The sequence below is a fragment of the Electrophorus electricus genome, chromosome 11 (assembly GCF_041902795.1).
Source record: "Electrophorus electricus isolate QZ-2024a chromosome 11, ASM4190279v1, whole genome shotgun sequence".
Lineage (NCBI taxonomy): Eukaryota > Metazoa > Chordata > Actinopteri > Gymnotiformes > Gymnotidae > Electrophorus > Electrophorus electricus.
Genome location: NC_137507.1, coordinates 12,801,044 through 12,824,489, shown reverse-complemented (window position 1 = coordinate 12,824,489; position 23,446 = coordinate 12,801,044). Strand labels below are relative to the sequence as shown.

The window sequence follows — 23,446 nt, the reverse complement described above, 5'->3', positions numbered from 1 at the left end:
ATTAAAAACTGCTTTAGACACCAATAAACTTCTAACATTACATTAAATACACTGTTCCTCCATCTTATAGTTTATTGTACTGCTAAACTTGTTTGTATAGTTTATTGCATGATTTGTTGTATTGTCTGTTGATTCACAAATTGAGCCATACACTCTTACATATTCTCTTTAAAGTTTTTTGCTGTGATGCAATTGAACACATACAAATTTAAGATATTAAGATTTTTGCTTAATGCAGAAAATTCCATTCTTCACAGGAGAATACGATCATGCAAAAATGAGGGTGAGAGGATTTTTCTTACGTGTGTGTAAATACCTTTTACGTTCACCTTCTGTATTTGGCGCTTAAAAGCAAAGAACCCACGTCCACCCCCGTGGAGTCAAAGGAAGTGGGTGGAGCCTGGGCATTTCCAACTTACTGCAATATCAGCTACGCGTGACTTTACTTCACAGATACATTCATTAGAACAATGGCGGGCAAGCTGGATCCGTCGACGTATCTTTTCGACATACCACCTTTGTTAATGGAGATGTTTTGTAAAGTAATGGACAGCTGTTCTGACAGTCTTGGATGGAGAGGTTTGGGTAAGAAACTGTTGCGCGCGCTCTAAAATAGTGTTTATTTTAATTGTACTAGAGTACATCTGCTGAGATAGATGTTCTATTTGAAGATCTCATTTTGTTTTCAATTATCTTAAACACCTCTCGCCAGCTGCGCGTATCCTGCCCAGCTGGCTAGATGTAAGGTGTACCGAGATGTGTGCAGCTGCTGGACGAAGTCCCACCCATGAACTTGTTTGGTCCTGGGCACAGCAGAATAAAACCGTGGGAGACCTGCTTCGGGTTTTGGAAGATATGGGTCATTATCGAGCGCTCAATCTTTTTCAGTCTCAAGGTTAGTACGCTGTTGGCACTTCAGTTCATCTACTATTAAGTCTAAATATTAATATGTTAATAGTAATTTAACTCTAAGCGTTTTTTGTGTGTGTGTGTGTGTGTGTGTGTGTGTGTGTGTGTGTGTGTGTGTGTGTGTGTGTGTGTGTGTATGTATGGGGTGGGTTAGGATTAATGAATGAATCCTGTGTGTGTGTGTGTGTGTGTGTGTGTGTGTGTGTGTGTGTGTGTGTGTGTGTGTGTGTGTGTGTGTGTGTATTGTAGGTACATCTAAAAATTAGAATATCATGAAGCTATATGGTGAGCTACAATGCTAAAAAACAAAGAAAAAAGGCTTGGAATAAGACACTAAGTGTAATGAATATAAAATGACAGTTTACCTTTTTGAAAAGGTTGAAAAAGTTCATTTTTGTTCATAATTTCATTCAAAAAGGTAAACTGTCATTTACCTTTTTGTCATATGCAAACTGTCATATATTTAGTAGCTCAGTGGTTAAGGTACTTGACTTGTAATAGGAAGGTTGCTGGTTCAAGAGAAACAATTTTTTGGACAGAGATCCTTCATCAGCGGTGATATCTCCAAGTAATTCAATAGGCACCTCTTGCAGTATTGCATGAGGAGGAGTATATATGATGTATATTTCTTTGGACCTGACTATTGGGCCATTAAAACACATCACTAAATTAGTGTAATGCATTTGTTTGTTTACTTAACACCTGTGCATTTTAGAAGCATAAAAAATTTGAGCATGTTGTGCTTTCCTTCTTATTATTTTGATATGTGTTTCAGTTCCTGTATACTTCTAAACCTCCCGCTTCCTCTTTTCACTACTAGAACCTTTAAATGTCAGCAAACTATGCTATACATCTGTGGTATCTGTCATAGCAGTGCTGTATCATTCCTTTCTACAGTACTTCTTTTATTTATTTTTTATTTACTTTTATTTATCAGTTAGCTTTGATGTTTTGAGGAATATTAGATAATGCTTCAGCATTTTAACACAGAAAGCACTAAAATCTCAAACTGATAAAGTCTATGAGGATTTAATCTTTAATCTTGGGTGCCTAAAGTAAGATCAAAAGCCTACTCTTAGTCATCAGTCCAATGTTGTAACATTGTGGCTATAAAAATCCCCAACAAATTATGATCTAGGAATATTTATGTTAATGCACAGCAACTTTGTGATGTAAATAACAAATGACTCATTTGTCTGTTTTGATCTTTTTTAGACTTTAGTAGAAAAACCTCAAATCTCTCTTCAACTCCTACATTTTCTATGGTAATGTGGCAACTTATTCCCATTTTACACATTTTGGCACAATTCCAACCAAAAATTCTTACTGAAATGTTATGGCTTAAAGACACAATATCTTTTTCACATGTGATTTAAAATCAGCCTCACCCTTACAATGAAGAACCAGAAAAAGCATCAGTCCCCCATTCTGACTGTGTTTTTAATGAAGGTAATTCACTGAACAGAATTTATTAACACCTCTGTAACAGGATCCTCCCATGAAAGGTTTATGACTATGGCCTTTTATACTGCGGCTTCATGGGTTACTTTTTTATTTTCAAATAGGTTCAACATGTTTAAGCACAGGATGTTTTGTATCACAGCATTTTTCTTTCCCTCTATTCATAGCCAGAAGACAGAAAGCTTTGATCACTTACTCAGAAGTCATAGAGGGAACTAGAAACTTCCATCAGGATTTGAAAATCGGGGAGAACACGTTTGCGGATGTTTACCGTGGAATACGGGGAAATGAGAGCTTTATTGTGAAGGTTTTCAAGCAGGTATTGTGTTGCTTGGCAACAAGTGGGACAAATCAACATCTGGAAGGGATATTCCAAAAATGTACCTTCAATTTTTCTTTACTTCTTCATCAGACCGAAAGTCTATTTGTTAGCAGTGTCTGAGAATAAAACCTGAAATTGGATAATACCTCAGTGATATCCAAAGGCAGCTGTCCATCTGGATTGTAGCGAAGGCTCAAGGCAGTGTAACGTAGATCGTCATTCAGGAAGGTGAATTGGGTGCTCTGGCTGCCCTACCAGAGAGCTGGTTCCTTGGTCCGATGCTCAAGGCACGTGTTTGCCACCTACAGGACTTGGGTCCAAGACTGGGTGTGGTTGCTGTCTTTAGCCTTCGGACTTTACTGAGTTGTAGCTGCTTAATCTAGTTACAAAACTTTATATAATTATTAAACAGTTCATTCAAATAGGGTCATTATTTATTTACATTAGAAATGTGATTTCCATAAGTCCTCTGAATAAGCCCATAACTGATTGAAATATGTTGGCCAAACATTCAAAATAGTCAACCCTGAAAAAAGCAATTTTTTTCAAAATGAAAAAAAGTTCTGCTCTACAGAAAATTTGCACTAGTGAGACAGTTCAGCTGAATGACTGAATTACTTTTCCTATATTTAAACAATTTTAAATACTTTTAGTTTTGAGTTTGCTTAATGTACATTTTAGATTCAACTCACCCACCCTCTCAACCATTTTGAGCACAGGTGAACAAGGGATCATGGAAGACTTTGTGGGAGAAGTTCAAAACAGAGATTGAAGTACTACAACTGTGAGTTCAGCCAGGTTTGATGGTTTGTTATACTTAAATATATAAATATAGTTAAATATATATATATATATAAATATATACTTTTTTTCATTTATTCATATACCAATCCTCTTTTCTCTGTAATTCATGTTAGTACTGAAAGAGGTTTTTGTGTATTATATTGTCCTTTCCCAGCTACCAGCATCCCAACATCTTGGAACTTTGGGGCAGCTTTTCAGAGCGGGAGCATTACTGTTTGGTCTGTCCATTCCTTTCTAATGGATCACTGTTTCAAAGGCTGCACGAGGTGAAATATTTTTTTCAAGTAACTGCCTGCCAATGTATGCAACAGTATAGTCACAATTCTTATTGAGCTCTGCAGCAATGGAGAGCTTCATGGGCTGGGTCTTATGACTGGTGAGCATGAGCATGAATGGCTCTTTTCACACAGGAAACTGAGAGGCCCCTGACATGGCAGGAGAGACTTGATGTCATTAAAGGCACAGCAAAGGCTGTGCACCATCTGCACACCGCACAGCCCTGTATGGTTATCTGTGCTAACATCACAAGGTATCAGTGCTGCATCACCAGGCTTGTGGCAGCTACACTGTATATCGTACCAAGAAGCTCCTATATGTTAAGTCCTGTGAATATTGTTTGACTTTAAGGATGAACCCACACCCTATGTTCTGTTGACAGTTCAAACATATTACTAGATGAGCATTTGCAGCCTAAGCTGTCTGACTTTGGGATGGCTCGACTGAGACCACACTCCATTAACCAGAGCTGCACCATCACCATGGGCATGCCCTCCTGCAGCAACCTGGGCTATCTGCCAGAGGAGTATATACGTGATGGCAAACTGTCTGTCAAGTTAGATGTTTACAGCCTTGGGATGGTAAGTCCATGATTCATGTGTTTATACTGTAAATCTAGTCACTATACCTACACAGTAAAATAAACTATGTTAAATTATTATGATCAGAGGTTATTATTATGATCACTGAAGACTGGCATTACTATACAGATAAATTAGAATTGAACACAACAGGCCATATTCAGAAAACTTGACAGTAACTGTGTGACACTGTATTTAATTCCTATTCATAAAGTCACCATAGTGAAAATTAGCACACCAATGTCACCCTACTGCCGTTGTAAATTCACCTGTGCCCAAGGTGAAAGCCAGTCAAAATCGACATATAAATGAGGCCATACATATTAAAGACTCACACCAAGAGACAAATGAGTAACCCCGTGAGACCAGTGGTATGCTGAAAACTGCCAGCTGCATAAAAATTTAACACGTGTAACTTGTGGTTTTGATGAGTTCAGTTCTTGTAAACTATGGCAGACCAGCAAAATTGTATCTCTTCTCAGTCTATATCTGTTTATAATTTCTTCCTCTGTAACACCTACATTTGCATTCCTGCTCTTGCACTTGTAAAGTCTGGCTTTGTCTACCTACCGAGAAATTTACAGGTTCAGGTATTTTTTATGGAGCTGTGTTCAGTTATTAATAACCAATGTTATATATGCAAATGAAGACAAATTGCAGTAGCAGCAAATATCATGTAAGCTTGAAGACAAGATGGTAATCCACATTTATTCATGAGCAAATGTGTTACTGCAATGCTTTTTGATGTTAAATTCATGTCAAATCTGGCAATATGTTTTATGAATTTGGCCTACTGAATATTACTTATGCGTTTCACTCTTGGAACTCAGTATGGCCTACAGGTAGTTGTCCAGGCCTGTGCAAATTGATTTTACTTATAATGAGATCCAGTTCTTAACATGTACACCTAAATTAAAAGCACTATAGGTTTCTGAAAGAGGAATCACCATGTAATCATCCCAGGCTAGCATCATCTCTTCAGTGGCAGACTCGGCAGAAGAGAAAAAGTAAAGAGGGCACCTACTACATGCCTTGGGACCCCACCAGCATACAAAATGCTATGATGCATAATGCAGGAAATCATTTATTAAGATTAACATTGTTTTTAAAAGTACACATTTATGTAAACATGGTTTGGGTGGTAAATTCAAAATCTTATTAAAGTATTTGGCAGCATGCATAGACTGCAGTCATGGCACCCACTTTTGGAACAGCTTGCCCTAGAGGTCACAGTGTAGGGGAGGCTGGGGGGCACTGAACTTATTCACTTCACGGGAATTGATTTCTCTCCATTGCAAGATCACGTTTTCTCAATGGCATCTAAGAGGCCACATCAGGAGCTTTTTTCATGAGGCACCTGTATAGAACGTCAAGTTTATCTCATTGTGAGGGTGCCTATATGGCACCACACTGGAGTGGGATATCCATTAGGAAATATCCCCACATTCCCATGCATGTAGGAACATCCTTTACAGCATTGCATCACATTGTATCCACTGGGGAGCACTTCTCCATTAGAGAAGCACTTAATGGGGCACTTCATCATGGGTACCTGTAGGAATCCCCTATACAGCACTGCATCCCATTTCTCTACTGGAAATGCATGGGTGGTAGAGAGGGCACTTCATAATGGCCGTTGTAAGGAAACCTTATAGGACCCTTCATCACATTTTCTCCACCAGAAGGGCACTATTAAGATTCGTTATCACATTTTCTTGCTGTAAAGGGCACATTATCATCATTCATTGCATGAACGGGCACTCTAGAGGGCACTCAATCATTTTTCCATGTGAAGGGCAGCCAGTAGGATACATCCTGTTGTTTTTGCCAGTCCATGGGACACTTTAGTAATGCTTATTCAACCATGGCCACACCAGGTGGGGGAGTACAAACCTCCTCTCTCGAGTCCACCATGAATCTCTGTAATTCTTCCTGTATCTAAAGCAGTTTCCAATTTTCTCTCTTTTAGAAATCCTTTCTTGACCAAAGAAGGCAAAGAACAATGATGCAGTGATTATATTTATTTTAAAGCTGTACAACATTACCTGTACAGCACAGTTCATACAAAGTCATAATAAAATTGATTTGTAAATATTTATATACCTGTAGGTCATTCTAGAGACATGCACAGGGCAGAAAGTGATACTGGAGACACCAAAGCGCACATTATTGGTAAGAACCCCCTCTGCAATCAAAAGGTTTTCACTTCTATAAGAACTCTGCTTTCAATCGATAGATTGTAATACCAGACTGTAATTTTCTTCTTCAAGAGGGACATGCTGAGTTTAGAGGCAGAAGAGAAGGGCGGTGTGGATGCCTGTCTGCGCTTCCTGGATGTCAAAGTAGAACAGTGGCCCACTGCAGGAGTGCTCTGTCTGCTTCGCCTGGGTCTGGACTGTACGAGCAGCCGAGCCCGAGCCAGGCCCTGTGTGGAGACAGTTAGTATTGCCGACACACTCGCACATACTCAGTAGTGGCAGAACAGGGTAATCACAGGCAACAGGCATACGATATTACCCCTGAATTCATGGCAAATATCATAGATGAACAATTGGGTAACAAAAAATGGGTGTGGTACATCGATAAATGTTATACAGCCTAACGGAGAACTGCGATGTTCCTGTTTCTCATGTGTCCCCTAGGTGCTACAGAAGCTAAGCCAAATCCTCCCTCTGCCTTTCTGCCCTGAAGACCAGCCAAGGACCCTGCATGACACAGCCCCTCCTCTGCTTCTTCTAAATGACCAGGAGCTGAGTTCCAGCCTGCCTATGGAGGATGACGAAAGAGAGGATCCTCCACTAAAAGAACAATCGGTGCCCTGTGAGTGCAGCCAATCAGAGGTCATTTTCCTGGATGCTGGGGGTCAGGGCATGCGCCCTTCCAGCGCCCCTCTGATGGACAGCGAGAGAGGGGCTGTGTTGGTGCAGAGCCTGCAGGCGACCCATGACCCTGAGCCTGATCTGTACGGGAGCTGGCCAGTGGAGTGCAGCTGCATGGCCGGAGCACAAGCCCAGAGCTGTGAGGACTGCTGGGCCAATGGCTTCAGCGACACTGCAATGTTCATCCCTCAAGGCATGTACTTAGTGGAGGTGGCTGCAGAGAAATCATATGCTTTGCACACTTCATCCATAAGTTAACTAACCATGTGACTATAATGACATTAAAGTTGATTAAGGTCATTTTAATTTGCCAAGTAATGGCACTACAATAGTGTTCATCAGCTTTGCATTACCTCTTCCTGTTGTAGGGGCCAGGAGCCAGTCTTTTCAGAGTGCAATCGAGAACTCAGTTAAAGAGAGACTCAAGGATAAAATCCAGCTATACAACCAAGGCATAATAAAGACAGAGGAACTTTTCTCAATGACATCACAGTGATTTTGTGACCACATGTTGACTCAAGACCGGACTCTTAAAGATTTCATGAATACCTCAGTGCATCTTTTTAAATTTTTTTTTTTAACTCGGTCCAAGACCAAGACAAACTCAGCTATTTAAGTCAATTTGAAATAATTTAACATTTGTGTACTTGTATGTTGTACAATTAATAAAATATTATTAATTAAATATTTTATAAATACCTAAAAAAAATTCTAATGTCATACAATTTTGAGTATTTGTACTTGCATTTTTTTCACATATTGTTCAAGGAGTAAGACAATGTGTAAATTAGACAAAGGGCTATACCAAGCTGATTCAGACCTAAAAATGTTTTTAAAGGGAAGCTGGTCACCATGAAACCCTTAATTAGATAATCACCAACCTCCTTTATTTTGTTACATACGTTTGGGGATCTTTAAAACTAAAGACTAAACCTTAAATAGTTAAACTAGTACCATTTATTGTTATAACGGTATAACAAGTTCAATATTTCGTGACCTATAAGAGGCTTCAAGCAGCTACCAAGCTGAGACTGCGGGAATGCGGAAGGCTGACGTTTATATCCAAGTCCGCGGTAAATTCAACTACCGAAAGTGAAGGTTAAGGCAACATGGAGTTTCGAGATGACTTGTTACATTTTGTAGGTTACATTTTGCCAGACAAGGAAGATGACAATGCGAGAAACGCAGCTGAAGATGCTGAAATCGACGACGAAGAGGCAGAGAAACAACCAGAGTTTTTGGACTTGAGTGAAATGAATTCTGTGTTTTCTGGGGGATACATTTTTCAGTCGTCGCTACCTGCGACAACAGAAGGTTGCTATCTAGCGTTAGCTAATTTGCTTCACTTACATGACTAGATCACTGGACAAGCTTTGGTGAAAAATTAGGTTTTGTTAGTTAAAAATATTAATGTTGAACATTGGTGACTCATTCGAATTTTCAGCGGGACTACGGAAGTAACGTTAGTCTTTAATGTTTTAGTTTCTGACAGCTGTTAAAGAAAAAAAAAGAAGCTTGATAAGCTATTACTAACATGGTAGAAATGGGATTTAGCAAGCAACTTATTCTAAACAATATGCCGTCCCAAGATAACTCGCATGTTAGTTAGACGAACAAAGAGCTGAACTGAGACACGTTCATCGAATATGCAAATAATTGCCCAGCTTTTGTCCGCAAGAATACCAACAAAAATTAGTAACACACCAGAAAGCAGATTTACGTTTTGTGCATTTTTAATCTTTTTTTTTGGTCTGAGGCCTGAGACCTTGGTAGTTAATTTGAATTAAGTTGCTTTAGAGTGTGATCATACCTGAAAGCATTTGTTCTGTTTTATCAAAAGGTTATTGTTTGTCTTTGTGCATGGCTTCATTTGCAGTGAACTTCATGGTCTGCAGGGCATCTGCATCTGCCCCTGAACAGTGCAGGATTCGTGGCTGCTTTGCCCTCAAGGATCCGTGGTGGCAGATCTCCTGCATTGCCAAAAAAATTGGAAGCAAATTTAGGTTAAAAGGGAACCCTTCCTACAGCTTAAGAACAGATGTAAAAGAAGAAGGGCGGGCTATTGTGTCTCTGTTTCTGACTGCTTGTGGTGTTCATTCTGACTCTGTCACTGAATTCATGAAGTGGTTGCCAGAGAGCATACATGTGGACCCCATAAACGTGCAAGACATTCTGAATGATTTTGGGAAGGATAAAGAAGACAACAGAAAAGTAGCTGAAAACATTAGGACTGTTGTATTTAAATCAGGTACAGTAGTAATTTGCTGAAATATTTATTTTTCTAGCCATAATTATTTCATGATCAGGTGTACTAAAGTCAATTTTAATTGTGTGGAAATATTTATTGAGTAATTATTCATTGTGTATTAGTTATGAATGTATTGTACCATGGAAATAGGTGATGCCTCCTAACTCTGAGCTAGAAAACACTTGTTGTATTCAGTGACTTTTGAGATATCCCCACAGCTATCTCCACCTTATGAATTCAGTGCATCTTTACACATTACACACACACACACACTTGTAATCATCAGAATGAGATTTCATGGGATCTGTTACACATGTTTTTTAATGGATGGTTAAATGATAATAAATGAATTTGTGTTAGATATTGTGATAGATATATGTAGAAGCAGACACAGTAAAAGCCCAATGCAAATATAATTTATGCCTTTGTGTAAATAATTAGTATCCTAAAGCCACATTCTTTTTAATCTTGTGTTGTCAATTAGATGCAGGTTTTCACGTGAGAGCTGCCAGCATGTATCCTCTTGTTATGAAGTATTTGCCAACATTGCTACCAGGGCAGTTTTTGGATCTGCTAAATAAAGGAAAAGAAGAAGATGAACAGAAGAAGCAACAGGATACAGCTATCTCTGATACTGCTGTGCAGGATAAAAGGAAAATGGCCATATTAGCTAGACTGGAGGAACTCCTTAAGACGGATGTATGGAAGTTAGGCTTTAACTATGTGAGTGAGAGTGTCTTGGGAAACTTGTCACAGAATTAATTTAATATTTTTCATACACTTGAAATCTTGCTACATTTGATTTTTATTTGAGTTTACTTTTAAACATTTAACTTTTGTCATCCACAGATCATGCATAAGGAGTTACATTTAGTCAGGTGTGAGGCTAAACTTGGGGCCTTTAAGGATTGTGGGATATTCCAAAAACTTTCTCCTCAACAACAAAAACTTCTGCTGCTGTACGAGGATTTGAAGACCTATTGTAGAGAGTTTGGGCATACCTATATTGATCGGGAGCATCTGGAAATGAGGATGAGGAATAAGATGCGTGAAGAGAGTACGTGGGAAACGGTAGACTTCCTCCGGAGGCAGGGTGTGTTAATAGTGGAGAAGCAGAAGGTTGCCCTGCAGAACCTCTATATGTATGAGGTGGGAATTGCACAGTGTCTCAACATCCTGATGAAGCAGGAACCCTGGAGGATTGAGCTGGATGTGCGGGAGGTCCTCCACTCCATGCAGCACCACAGAGCGAGAGATAGAGTTGAAGCTGAGGCTGATGTGGGGCTGTCTGCTTCAGTGCAATGTGGAGAAGAGCACAAAGCCACTCCAGGCAGCAAGCTTATACCGACGACAAGCTCCTCCACAAACTGGAGTGACCCTGTTGATGAGGATCTGGACCCCACACTTGTAGTGCTAGACCCTGACCAGGTTCAAGCAGCAGAGATGATGTGTTCCAATCCTGTGACTGTGATCAGTGGGAAGGGAGGCTGTGGGAAGACCGCTGTGGTCAGCTCTGTCTTTAAAGCCGCCATGGAGCAGCTGAAGAAAAAGAAAGAGAATGGGGAGAGTGAGGTTCCCTCTGGGATGAGTGAGGATCCCTCTGGGGAGAATGCGGTAGAGGTCCTCCTCACTGCTCCTACAGGTAGAGCTGCATCTCTGCTGTCCAAGAGAACCAGCTTTACTGCTTACACCATGCATCAGGTTTGTGGACTTTTTTTTTTTTTTTTGTATTTGTTTATTTATTTGTAGATGCATTTGTTTAAGTGTGGGGTTTCCAACATTTAATTGCATATACAATACTTTGACAGCCTTTTGCTCCTCTTTTAGGTCTTGTGGAATTTCAGGAATACACAAAAGAATGAAATTGGGGAGCCATTGAACTGGAAGTTTGCTAATGTATGTGTGCTGGTGGTGGATGAGGGCAGTCTGGTGTGTGTACAGATCCTTGAATCCATCCTTACAATGCTTACTAGACATGCACGGCTGCAGAAATTCATCATCCTGGGTAAAGTCACAATACCTGTATCAGTAGAAGCTCTCTTGGCAATTAACAGAATGAGAGAAATTAAATTTTGTGTATTTGTTCATGTGTTAGTGTAGCAGTGTAACCATTCATGTGTAACCATTCATGTGAAACACATCCGCAAACTAATGAACATAAGAATTTTGTGAATCATGTGGGCAAACATGTATATTAGACAAGTTAAACATTTAAAAGTGTGTGCGTGTATGTGTCTGTGTTTACATGTATGTGTTTATTTATTTGTAAAGGAGATGTAAGGCAGTTGCCCAGCATTGCCCCAGGGAATGTTTTGAATGATCTCTTCAGCAGTCTCATGGGAATCAAATGGGCTATTGAAATGCGTACTAATCACCGTGCTGAGTCAGAGCTTATCGTCAACAATGCTGGATTGTAATCAACCTCCACACACACACACACACACACACAATATATATATATATATATATATATCTTGGAGCAGTAACTCTCTTTCTGATCTCTCAGAATTGCAGATATGGGCGAAAAGAAAAGAATTGCAGATATGGGAGAAAAGAAAAGGATTTGTCACCTAAATTTTGATGCAGTTGTGGACCTGAGTGAGACTGTCACTATGCCATCACCAAACAAGAAGTTCATTCTCATTCTTCTTCCAAGAGTCAGAAAAGATGATGGTAAATACAATGATCTACTGGCCTCTCAATTGTAAAAATAAAATACTGTTAAACTACAGAACATTTAAAGGATTCATACAAATACTGTAAACCTTTTAAGCAATCCTGTTTTTTTTGTTTTGAGTAACCACACAGGAGAAGTGTGATGCAACAGTGTCTCCTGTTTTATTTAAAAAATAATTTAGTTGTTTCCATTTTAATAGGTCCTTTATGAGATACACATCTCAGTAATTAGACTAATAGTTAATTCACACAACAAATATATTTATGTAAAAAAAGAAAGAATTCTAGCCTGTTCCACAAACTCCTTATACAGTATTTCTTAACTAGATGACCGAGGTATGTTCTGATTGTAATATTGAAAGTTATTGAAAGCTACAATAAACTAAAACCCTGTAACTGCTCTAATGTTTGTAAAACATGCAGAGACTACACCCCATCATGAGAAGACCTATCCGTGATCAAATGGGTCACATCATTGTACCTTGCCAACGACCTGTCAAACCAATGATACCCTGAACAGCAAAACCAAAGACTCCATCAGAGAAAACATTGTCATTGTTACTCTTTCCTTCCCAGTTCAACATGGGAATACCAACTAGTGTGAGGTTAAAAGAACTGGACAGCGGAATACAAAGCAGATTCCTTTGGGACTTGGCTGACTAAAAAAACATTTTTATTCAGTGGTAACACCATTTGGATGATAGTGAAAAAAATATTGTGCTGATTGTTTTATATCTGTCTATGGATCAGTTATATCTGTAGAAAACGCAAACCCTTATGGATGCTTTAAAGCAATGGACAATCAAGCATTCACACAACTCTTTGAACACTGGATCGATGTCTACCGCAAGTGTGATTTTATGCTAGCAAGCTTTGGTAAATCTGGACAACAGTCTCTTGGGTTTTACACCTTCAGCACGGAAAATAGCAAATCACCCTATTTTCAAGTTGCAATAAGCTGTGTATCTATCTGATGCCATCAGTGTATTAGTCACACATGTTGGTAATGGACTACAACTAGTCGATTCAGTATTATAGGTTTAGGTTATCATCTGCTGATACTGAGGTAGTAGCAGTACTATCGTTCAAATTCAAATTCAAATTCAAAATTTATTTATACAGTGCTTTTTAGAACAGATGTTGTCACAAACAGCTTTACAAATGTCCAAGTCCAAGCCCCCAGTAAGCAAGCTAAGGGCGACAGTGGCAAGGAAAAACTGAATCACCAATAAGTAAATTCTCTGAAAGATTTGTGATTATATTGAACTAACATTGTAATGTTACTTTAGATCTACAGACTGCTATAAAGCTACTGCTAGAAGGCCCAGCCCCTGGCCTAGAAGATGATAGGACTTCACAGTTTGTTGCCTTCAAGAGGTAAAATGACATTCAGTAATGTCACACAGTTCTAAGTAGTTCAAAGTGTCATCTCATCACTCAAGATTCTTAATCGAAAATCTTACAGAAGCCTAGGCCTACTCTTAATTTGTGTGTAGAATTTTTTCCCCACATATCTAAAGTGATAAAAAGACAGATAGGCTTTAAAGTTAATCCCAACCTTGTTCATCCCAACCTTGTTCTCTCCTTTATTAAACTTATATTAGCTGTTAAACGATTTGCTAACCTGCAATTGAGTTCTTATTTGTTCTTATTAACAGGGATGAATGTGCTTTGATCAATGAACTTTGCTGCAAGCATTACTCCCAACATTGTATAAAGTAAGTGAGTGCTTTAATCATATGTTATTGATATATGTTCACCCTTTAATTTTAGCTCATCTATGTTTTTATAAAACAGTGTATCTCTATTTTGATATGTAACGTGCATTATTTCAAGATTCTTAAAAAACGGTTCCCAACAGATATGCTTTTTGTAACATTATACCATTACTTTTATTAAAATGTATTTTTCTTATTTATTTTTCCTATTCATCTTTCATTTTCACACTTCAGAACTCACAAGTATAAAACAGACTTTCAGATTGGCGATAAAGTTTGCTGCACAAGGAATGGCTATGTGACCCATAAAGACAAAGACAATGTGGAGGAGCAGAAGGAGGACAAAGAGAGACTGTGCAATGGAGAGATTTTCTTTATTACACATGTATGAGTTTTTAGTTCTTTTTTGTACTTTTGCAGTTCCTTTTTGTTTTTGTTTGCAGTTTATTTTTTATATATCTTCAATACAAAGTATTGAATACAAAGGCAGTTGAATGGTCTTCATTGGTAGCAGCATAATGTTCTGCAGCAACATTCCTACCTGTTAATAAGTACAAATGTGGGTTTAGATCTGTAACACAGCATTTGCTGACCATGGAATGGTTTGTGTGATTGTTCTTGGCAGGATTTGACTGTGCAAGAGGGGGGTATGAGAGGCAGGACGAGGCGGGAACTGACCCTAGACAGTCAAGAGAGCGCAGGCTGCAGAAAGCTCACTGTTGACTTTGGAGAGCTGAACAGAGAGTGCAAACCTCAGCACGCCTGGGCTCGAACCATCCACACCTTTCAGGTTGTCTGTGTACAGAGCTCTTTCACACACTCAATATCCCATGCTTCATGCAGTAGTACATATATAACATACACAAGAAAAACAAAAACATTTGTGGACATATGGTCTTCCCTGTACTACTTATGTTCATGGCAAGTATGGAAAGGCAGCGAGCACAATTCTTAAAGCTGTCATGGTTTTCCCTCCTGTCAGGGCTCAGAAGCCGACACTGTCGTGTACGTTGTTGGGGACAGTAAGCGTCAAACATGGAAGCACGTGTACACCGCTGTCACACGGGGCCAGAAGCGAGTGTACGTAATAGCGAAGCAGCGCAGTCTAGAGGACGCTATCAAAGGAAAAGTCATCAAACGGTGCACACGACTAGCAGGCCTCGTCACAGAGATGGTTGCCAGACATGGGCCAGCAAGGGGGGATGGGACCACCCAGGCCAGCCAGGCTCAGGTACAGAGTCCAAAACAATCGTCGAGCTTTGGGTCTTTCCTGAACCCAGAACCGACTACTGGTCCGTCCCAGGCTTTCTCTAGCATGATGAGTCAGTATGCAAAAAGCCCTGTTAGGGAAAGAGCTGGACAGAGCTTGACCAGTCCTGGTAGTGGGTTTGCTGCAGGCATCCCATCTCAGTTAGGAAGCCCAATTGCCTACAAGCGACAGAGCAACACTGACAACTGCACTACACCAACCAAAAGCCTAAAGGTAAGAACAAGTTCAAATTTCTCCTATTAAAAGAGCAATAATTACATCAAAATGCAGTATGGTGCCAGTGCCCAGTAGTGTTAGTTTTGGTGTTGCATTGGCTCAATACAATTGAGTAGCAGCAGTGTAATAGCATAATGCTGTTCTTGCAGACCACTGCAACAGCCTCACCCCTGAGCTGCACAAGACTGGGACTGCTGTCTCAGAATGGCCTCAACCAGCCCAAACAACAATTCCCAGAAGACCCTCAGTCCTGCCAGGACCAGGCACTGTAGAAGCCAACATCAATAGCAACCTGCAAATGTTTTTACTCACAGCATTATACCAAAGGAGACTGTGGGACAGTTTGCACACTCAGATGGGTTGATTTCGAACCGGATATACATGAAATAAAAGTATGTTTTATTGGTTTGACGTAATGACAAAAATTGCACTAAACGTCTGATTGTCAAGGTGATTTGAAGCATTAGTTGATATTGCTTTTTGCTTTAATTTTTTTTTGCCTTCAGAAATATCTAGCTGTCTGCTAAGAGGGCATATTTCTGTTTTCTTATTGTTGCATATATTCTTTTAAGAGAGACCATGGAATTTTCATGATTATTTTTACCTTTCACCTATACCACATCAAAAAGTTTAAAGCCAGCATAAGTTGCAAGGCTTTGAGAAGTTTGAAGCTGGTCAAATACCGTACAGAATTGTTGAGTAAATGTTGGAGTTATAAAGACATACATCACTGTCATAGTGACTTCAAGATGGGAAAGCACAAATCTTATTGTTAAAGTTCTTGAACTGTTAAGTGAGTATCCAGTGTTCATTTGCCTGGATACACTAGACTACAACAAATCAAGATTTATTTTTTGTTGTGGGTGATTTAAAAAAAAAAAAAAAAGTCATATGAATTTGTTTTACATTCATTTGCAACAGCCAATCAGTGCAAAAACAATAATGCAGTGCACATAATGATTTGCAAGACTGTGGTCTATATTTTATTGTCTGGTTTGCCGGTGTAGAAGCTCTACTCATAGCAACACAAAGCTTCATTAAAAAAGAGCTTCCCACAATGTTGGACTTTATATTTCATGTGTGCAGAAGACCAGAACCCAAGTTCATTCAATTTCTCAACATTTAATAATTTGTTTCTAATTCTAAGTGTAAATTCTTAGAAATCTGAAAGGTATTTTATTTGTAGAATTATTTTATGATTACATGTCTGCTACATGTAAACTGGAGCACAGTAATAAACTACATGTCATTCATTAACTTTTTTTAAAAATCCGTGCTTTATTAATTTATTAACGCATTATCACTATTGAAGACTTCTATTTCACTGCGCCATATTTCAAAGTAATAAAGTAATAGCTTGCTTTGTACTCACTATTTTTTAGACGCGTGTAAGGGATAACTCTTAAAACCACGCACACAGACGAATACTTTAAATTACTTTAAGTGACCCTTAACGCTCATTACGGACCGTTTAGCTCTGCATGATAAATACAAGCGACACCACCAAGCATGTGACTTACGCCCGTGCAGACCTTTGACGTGATAGGATAGAAGGCGGTGACGTCCGCCTAGCAGGAAGTAGATTTGCGTGAGTTTGTTAATGCGCAGGCACGTTTCATAATAAACTTGACTGGGCTTGCTTTTTGTATATATATTTATATTATACTATACACATCACAATGTCCGTTAAAAACCCGGGAATAGATCTGGGTAAGTTTTAATCACGCTCTAGCCTAACTTCTTTGCCGAACTTAGCCTGCATTAGCTAGCTCATGTCAGCTCGTAACTCGACTACATGGAGTGAGCTAGAGGGAATCTTATCAGGCTAGTGGTAATGTCGAAACGGGGTTTTTCTAAACAACCTAGTACATCAATGCTACAGTAATTGCTGAAGTAATTTAGTAATACAGTTTTTTATTTAGTAATAATAACTGTAGTAATAATTAAATTGGTGTCTTAGATATACGTTGTCCAGCAATATAGGCTTTTTTCCTTTTCAGATCTAGAGTGGGTGTCGAAGGCCAGAGTTAACACCCAGGCTGTGCTGAAAAGGGCCCAGCAGGTTCAGGGACGCAAGGTGGCCAAAAAGCAGTGGCAGGTGGGTTAAGGCTACATCTAAGCTCTACCACGTCGCTAGGGTTCCTCCAGAAAGCTCACGACTCGTAACGTTCCTCTTCTACAGGCAGCTTGGCTCCTGAAGGCTGTAACGTGCATCGACCTGACGACCCTCTCTGGCGACGACACACCGTCAAATGTCCACCGACTGTGCATGAAAGCCAGTCAGCCTGTCCGCCGAGACCTGCTGAAGAACATGGACATGCACGACAAAGGTCCCTCACCGCTGTGTTCAGAAGACATTCCAGCACAGGGAGCTTGTATAATAAACAGATCAATCCCAGCATGAGTGCTAATGGAATAACTGGATCAGGGTCTAGTAGAATTAAGAACAGTTTGATTTGGAGCACAAAGCAGATGTGATGTAAGAAGACTTATATAATGGGGTTATAATTATGCCTGGAGATTGCTGATATAAACAGTATAAAACTTAAAATAAAAACACACGAGTCCTAAAACTGAAGGTCCATAAAACAGTTCTTGAATTTCCTTTCATGTATGGGCCAAGATGTTTCTCGCTGTATTATTGCAAAATAAGCTTACTCATATTCCCTTACATGTGCAACCATACTATTGCTCAGAAGAGGGAGACAAATTTCTTTGTATAAATGTCACATACTAGCAGCTAATGTATATAATTACTATATGCGGTCACTGGCCTCTTCATTAGGTACACCTACCTAATACCTGCGTTCCTGGGTACATTTTTAAAATTTGTATAGATGTCCTGTCTGTCATTGGTCAGATCATGACCACGAAATCAGGATTGACTGTACTTTACTTGGCTGGCAGAACAGTTTCAACAGAGCGGTGGCAGTGATGTAGTAGTTGCTGATCAAGCACAGTAGTGTGGCAAAAGCTTTTACACACATCAGTGTTACTGGTGACTTATCTGCCCTCCAAAAACACCTGGTCAGCAGTGGTCTTTTACTAAGGAACAGACAACTGATGAAGCCTTAGAAAATACAAATTGTGCAGTTTGGGCTTGATTAAGTACATGAAGTGGCTTTGATTTGTGTTGGAACTAAACTACATGGTAGTAACTACCCACATCTGGGCAATAGTCTCTAACTGTGCCCATAGAAGATGAACCTACAGTGTAGATGGTTGTAATAAAGTTGCCAAGAGCTTTGCTTGACGTTACATGTGTATATTTACAGGCATCACCACTGCTGCAGTGTGCGTCTACCCGTCTCGTGTGGCTGACGCGGTGAAGTCTTTGAAAGCAGCCAACTCTAGTCTACCTGTGGCCTCTGGTGAGAGCATAGCACATATGACATCCTGAGAGTACACCTCCAACAAGGGTATGCCATAGTCTGCTATAGCAGCACCCAGCCACTCTGCCCTGACATCACACCTTCTGTATCTGGCTGCAGTGGCTACTGGATTCCCTGCTGGTCAGACTCCACTGAAGACTCGTCTGGACGAGGTCCGCATGGCTGTGCAGGATGGAGCCACCGAAATCGACATCGTCATTAACCGCACGCTGGCTCTCACTGGACAGTGGGCAGGTGTGCATTTTCCTGTGTGCAAATCAACCACATGATTTTGCATGACTAGCTGACTGGATGAAAGTCTCTCCTTGAATTTAAAGCGTGATTTCAGTTATTTAAACTTTTATTTGGAAAAACGTTCAAGGTGGACTTACTGAAGGCTTTCATCCCATTTCTTGCTCCCTGCTCTTCAGCGTTGTACGATGAAGTTCGGCAGTTTCGAGAGGTTTGTGGGGAGGCCCACATGAAAACCATCCTGGCAGTAGGAGAGCTGGGCACCTTCACCAATGTCTACAAAGCCAGTCTGGTGTCAATGATGGCGGGTAAAGTCTCAAATCCACACAACAGGTCCTACTGAGTCAACAGAAAGCTCTCAAACACTTCGCCCTGGACAGCTACAGTTGTGCACAGTTTAGAATTTTCCCCACTACACCCTAATATACTTTATGAAAAGCCTCATGCTTGGTTGATCATTTGAATTAGGTGTGCTAAAGCATATGCTAGTGCAATGCTGTGCAGTTTGGGAGGCCAGTCTAGAGCAAAGATAACTTGATCCATGAAAGGCTGCAGTGAGCCTCTCAGGCTGGTGCAGTGCCATCTGATTTTGTCCATTAGTGTATTCTAACACTGGAATCATAGATAGAACCAGTGCTGGTATGTCTGCAGTCCTCAGTGCCTGCCATGTGAGCACCAAAGACCTTACAGTAATGTAAGGACAACTTGATTCCATTCATCTGGGCATCTTAAATGCGAGCTGCCACGCCACCAGCTCTAACAGGTAAACATCAAAGGCTCTGTCAGCGTACACTATACAGCATGGTTCCGAGAGTCATCTTTGACCAGCGCATGTGCAGTGAGTTCCATTGCCCACTGCATGGTGCTGTTGCACAACTGTTGCTTCACCTTCCCTTCTTCCAGATGGCCAACCATACTGCCCAGCCCTTGCGCACGCACGCACACACACACACACACACACACACACACACACACACAAAGCGAACCAGTGACTGTATGCTTAAATAGCCATTGCGTGTTAAGCCGATTACTGTACCCAATTGTCAGCGGCTCTGATAGGGATCATTATTAAAATGCATTGCTTTTGTCGCCACGCTCACTCCTTAATCTCCCCTTGTTCCTATGAATTGCGTATGAGGTTTCTGAAATTGAATGATAATTTCGTCTATTAATCTGCAACGCTGAAGCTATTTTACCCACTCGCTCGCCGGCAGTGTACCCCTGCGCCGCCGCAAATGAATAGAGCTTCATTACTGTCGGCTGCGTTTAATAACCGTTATCTATTATGGTGTAATTAAGACTCCCCAGAACGAATCTCAAGGATTATGCCAGTCTGAGGGCGAAGGGGAGCGAGAGAGTGAAAGAGTGGTGAGAGCGAAGAGGTGGGGGGGTAGGGAGAGTGGAAAAACACATAGAACATCTTTAATGAACTGGAAAATGTTCATCTTGTCCTGTTCAGTAATGAACAGTCATTAGGCATACGGCAGGGCAGGACGGGGTTGTGGTGGGGGTGGGATGGGTGGGTGAGGGGATACTGGGAGTTCGAAAACCAGCCCACAGTTTGTGGTTCATCCATTAAAAACGTCATTTTATCTTCTATTTTTATCGGAACGCTGATAAACCATAATAGGCTGCAGAGGAGAGGAAGGGAGAAATGAGCGCTCTTATTGATGAGCGCACCCGCACCCTCTGCGTTCTGCCGACGGGAGCATCTGTTCTTGTCTGGCCCAGCGCGCTCTCAGGACTAATGTCCTGTCTGTGTGCGGAACCCGGCGGCCTCTGACGCGCCCAGACTGAAGCGCCTGCTAAAAATGTGCGTCTGGGCGTCAGGATTTTCTATTCCTGAAGCTCGATCGAGTCCTGCCCTCCACGACCGCCGAACATCTAGCTGCAGCAGAGGAGCTGTTTCATTGGTCTGCTTTTCTAACCAGAGAAACTTGAGCTCTGATCCTAAACAGAAAGCTTAGCCTTAATCTATGGAACTTCTTTATTAATGCAAAGTAAGCAGACTATAATGTGCTCATCAAAAGCAGTTAAGCATGCATGTGCAATAACGCAGTGTTCAGTTCTTGGGAATTCCATGCAGCTGAATTAAATTAACTTTATTGCTAATCGGTCGGTTTCATGGTCGACAAATTTGCCTGCACAATGCTTAAATGTAAACCCAGATAATCACTATATAATCAAGACATGATATATCATTTGTGTACAAAGCTTCATTGATAAGTTGCAGCAACGGAACACAAGCCTCACTCACGTCGTCTTGTTGACTCCCAGGATCTGACTTCATCAAAACTTCAACGGGCAAGGAGTCTGTCAATGCCACCTATCCTGTTGCCATAGTAATGGTGCGGGCCATCCGTGACTACTACTTGAGGACAGGCCACAAGGTACAGACTGAGCAAACAGCTGAACTACTTAAACCACTTCCTTCAAATCTCCAATACAACTAAAGAAGGATTCAGAACTCCAATTCCACTTCCTAGAGCAAAACCATCACCTATAAAATGCAATGCTGTTTGAGTGACATAACTGTGTGTGCGCGTGTGCACACAGGTCGGTTTTAAGCCTGCAGGTGGGATCCGAACAGCGCAGGAGGCCCTGGTGTGGCTGGTCCTGATGAAGGAGGAGCTGGGTGACGATTGGCTGACTCCTACTCTCTTCCGCCTGGGAGCCAGCAGCCTGCTCGCAGACATCGAGCGGCAGGTGTGTGTTTTGCCATGGCGCTGCTGCCTCACCACTCCATCCCAGCTCCTATCTAGAGTGACAATCAGTGGCCTTTACGGCTGAGAGTAGAGCCTGGGGTCGTTTGAGCTAGCAAGTGACTTTGGTGTGGCAGTGCACATCCAGACAGGAGGGAGGCACTCAATTTAGGTTAAGATTCCCAGTGCTTATCGAAGCCTTTACTGCTCTTTCCCCTGGCACTTAAGAACCCAGGAAAATTGGTTTGTTTTTAATACGTAGCTATTACCGTTATGAATGTGAAAAGAACTTTTAAGGAATCACACTGCTTAATATGGGAAAATGGCGTGCTCATGTGAACTTTTTACATAGGTCTTTAAAAAATACTTGCCTCATAAAAGCACTGTTTAGCACCCTTTCTGCTGAACTCATCAGTGCTGAGTATTCAGAAAGTTAGTTTGTTGCTGTAAAAGCCATTATATATGCTCCTGGAATAATTATAAATCCCTGTCCTTGAAATGCAACTGATACTATTACATAAAGTTTTAGAAATGCACTGAACCGAAAAGGACAACATAAATCTGGAAACTAAAATAAGTAAATAAAAATGTACCTTGGGAAGTATGCGAAGGAGCGGACAAAACCGATGAGCAATAATGATTTAGCCATTGAAAACTATTAAATGTAGATAATCCAGATAAAATGAGACAGAAAATGGTTAGCATGCACACATTCTTCATCTTCATTTTGGTTAGTTTAGTGAGCTTCACAGTAAAACCATAATGAACACAATTTTTTTTGTGTGTGTGTGCGTGTGATTTCTTTGTTTCACAGATCTACCACTACGTAACTGGATGCTATGCAGCCTATTATGAGTTGCCTATGGCCTGACTGCCAATGACCATTGAGATCCAGGATCTGTTCAAATCCACCAATTGGTCAACAGAGAAAAACCTCACAGCCTTCAGGGAACGTAATGTTACCAGATGCTGAATTTGTGACCAACCTCCTTCAGGGTGTACGACTGGCTACGTGTATAAACTGCCAACATGCAGCTAATTCATAAGTATCTACCTGCGAATGAACTTATAGTTCATCCATTTCATGCAGATGAAAATCAGTATAAATGAAAGTTGTAATTTAAAGTTTGCCCAAATACAGTAAAATGTCTGCCTCTTGCTTTATTAAGAAGAATCACCAAAATGTATTTAATAAAGGTTAAGGGGAAAACATAGATTGTATAATCTGTGTACCGTTAAATGGCCATATTGCTTACATGGTCAAAGATGACTGAAGTAAAAATGCATGACAAGATTAATTAGACAAAAAAATTACATTTTTTTCTGCTGTTGGTTCTAATTTCAGACATTTCAGACAAAGCAGCGGTGGTTAAATTTTCCCACTTAATAATTCACTGGAACCGGATCACTGTCGCCAATTACTTGTTCCAGCTTTTGGCCCTGGCCCCTTGCGTTGGCCTTCTCTAATTCAAGTGTCCAATGACAGCTGCTCTCCTTAAGCACCTCTTCATGCGCACTGGGGGTGGTGAGGTCGCCGTCAGAGGGATATATTATTTGACTTCAGTTGCACTAATTTCATTAGCTTGGCACGGAATGTGCGGAGTGTGTGCCGTGGATTAATTAAGATGGGTTAAGTGAGTTTAAATGATCAGATCGAGCCATGTGGCCATTTGGGCTTCATTTGAAGATGGAGGAACTTACCTTCTTCTGTTTCCTCCCTTTCTTTGTTAATTAAGAGATCTTGGGCCCCGCCCTTGCCTC

At 40.6% G+C, this 23,446-nt stretch overlaps 3 protein-coding genes across 4 annotated transcripts; all 3 read left to right on the top strand.

Annotated features, from left to right (window-relative positions):
* Nucleotides 1-426: 426 nt before the first annotated feature.
* On the top strand, nucleotides 427-7,941 carry irak3 (interleukin-1 receptor-associated kinase 3). Of its 2 annotated transcripts, XM_027002250.3 has the most exons (13): nucleotides 427-585; nucleotides 713-895; nucleotides 2,125-2,174; nucleotides 2,292-2,358; nucleotides 2,538-2,689; nucleotides 3,412-3,476; nucleotides 3,651-3,762; nucleotides 3,907-4,025; nucleotides 4,155-4,353; nucleotides 6,463-6,525; nucleotides 6,624-6,791; nucleotides 6,996-7,425; nucleotides 7,601-7,941. In XM_027002250.3, exons 1-13 carry the CDS (start codon nucleotides 471-473, stop codon nucleotides 7,726-7,728), a joined length of 1,851 nt encoding a protein of 616 aa, XP_026858051.2. In that variant the 5' UTR covers nucleotides 427-470; the 3' UTR covers nucleotides 7,729-7,941. The 2 variants fall into 2 exon arrangements, with proteins under 2 accessions (XP_026858051.2, XP_026858052.2); XM_027002251.3 differs by lacking the exons at nucleotides 427-585; nucleotides 713-895 and adding an exon at nucleotides 1,066-1,194.
* A 349-nt stretch (nucleotides 7,942-8,290) lies between these two features.
* Nucleotides 8,291-16,617, top strand: helb (helicase (DNA) B). The gene is made up of 13 exons (XM_027002168.3): nucleotides 8,291-8,546; nucleotides 9,109-9,480; nucleotides 9,965-10,203; nucleotides 10,330-11,181; nucleotides 11,308-11,485; nucleotides 11,752-11,893; nucleotides 11,987-12,153; nucleotides 13,446-13,533; nucleotides 13,815-13,874; nucleotides 14,109-14,259; nucleotides 14,500-14,664; nucleotides 14,857-15,357; nucleotides 15,510-16,617. The coding sequence occupies exons 1-13, from the start codon at nucleotides 8,342-8,344 to the stop codon at nucleotides 15,630-15,632; spliced, it is 3,243 nt and encodes a 1,080-aa protein (XP_026857969.2). The 5' UTR covers nucleotides 8,291-8,341; the 3' UTR covers nucleotides 15,633-16,617.
* A 295-nt stretch (nucleotides 16,618-16,912) lies between these two features.
* dera (deoxyribose-phosphate aldolase (putative)) lies at nucleotides 16,913-22,899 on the top strand. The gene is made up of 9 exons (XM_027002236.3): nucleotides 16,913-17,070; nucleotides 17,361-17,458; nucleotides 17,543-17,690; nucleotides 18,636-18,731; nucleotides 18,852-18,986; nucleotides 19,163-19,291; nucleotides 21,261-21,373; nucleotides 21,540-21,689; nucleotides 22,500-22,899. The coding sequence occupies exons 1-9, from the start codon at nucleotides 17,040-17,042 to the stop codon at nucleotides 22,554-22,556; spliced, it is 957 nt and encodes a 318-aa protein (XP_026858037.2). The 5' UTR covers nucleotides 16,913-17,039; the 3' UTR covers nucleotides 22,557-22,899.
* Nucleotides 22,900-23,446: the final 547 nt, after the last annotated feature.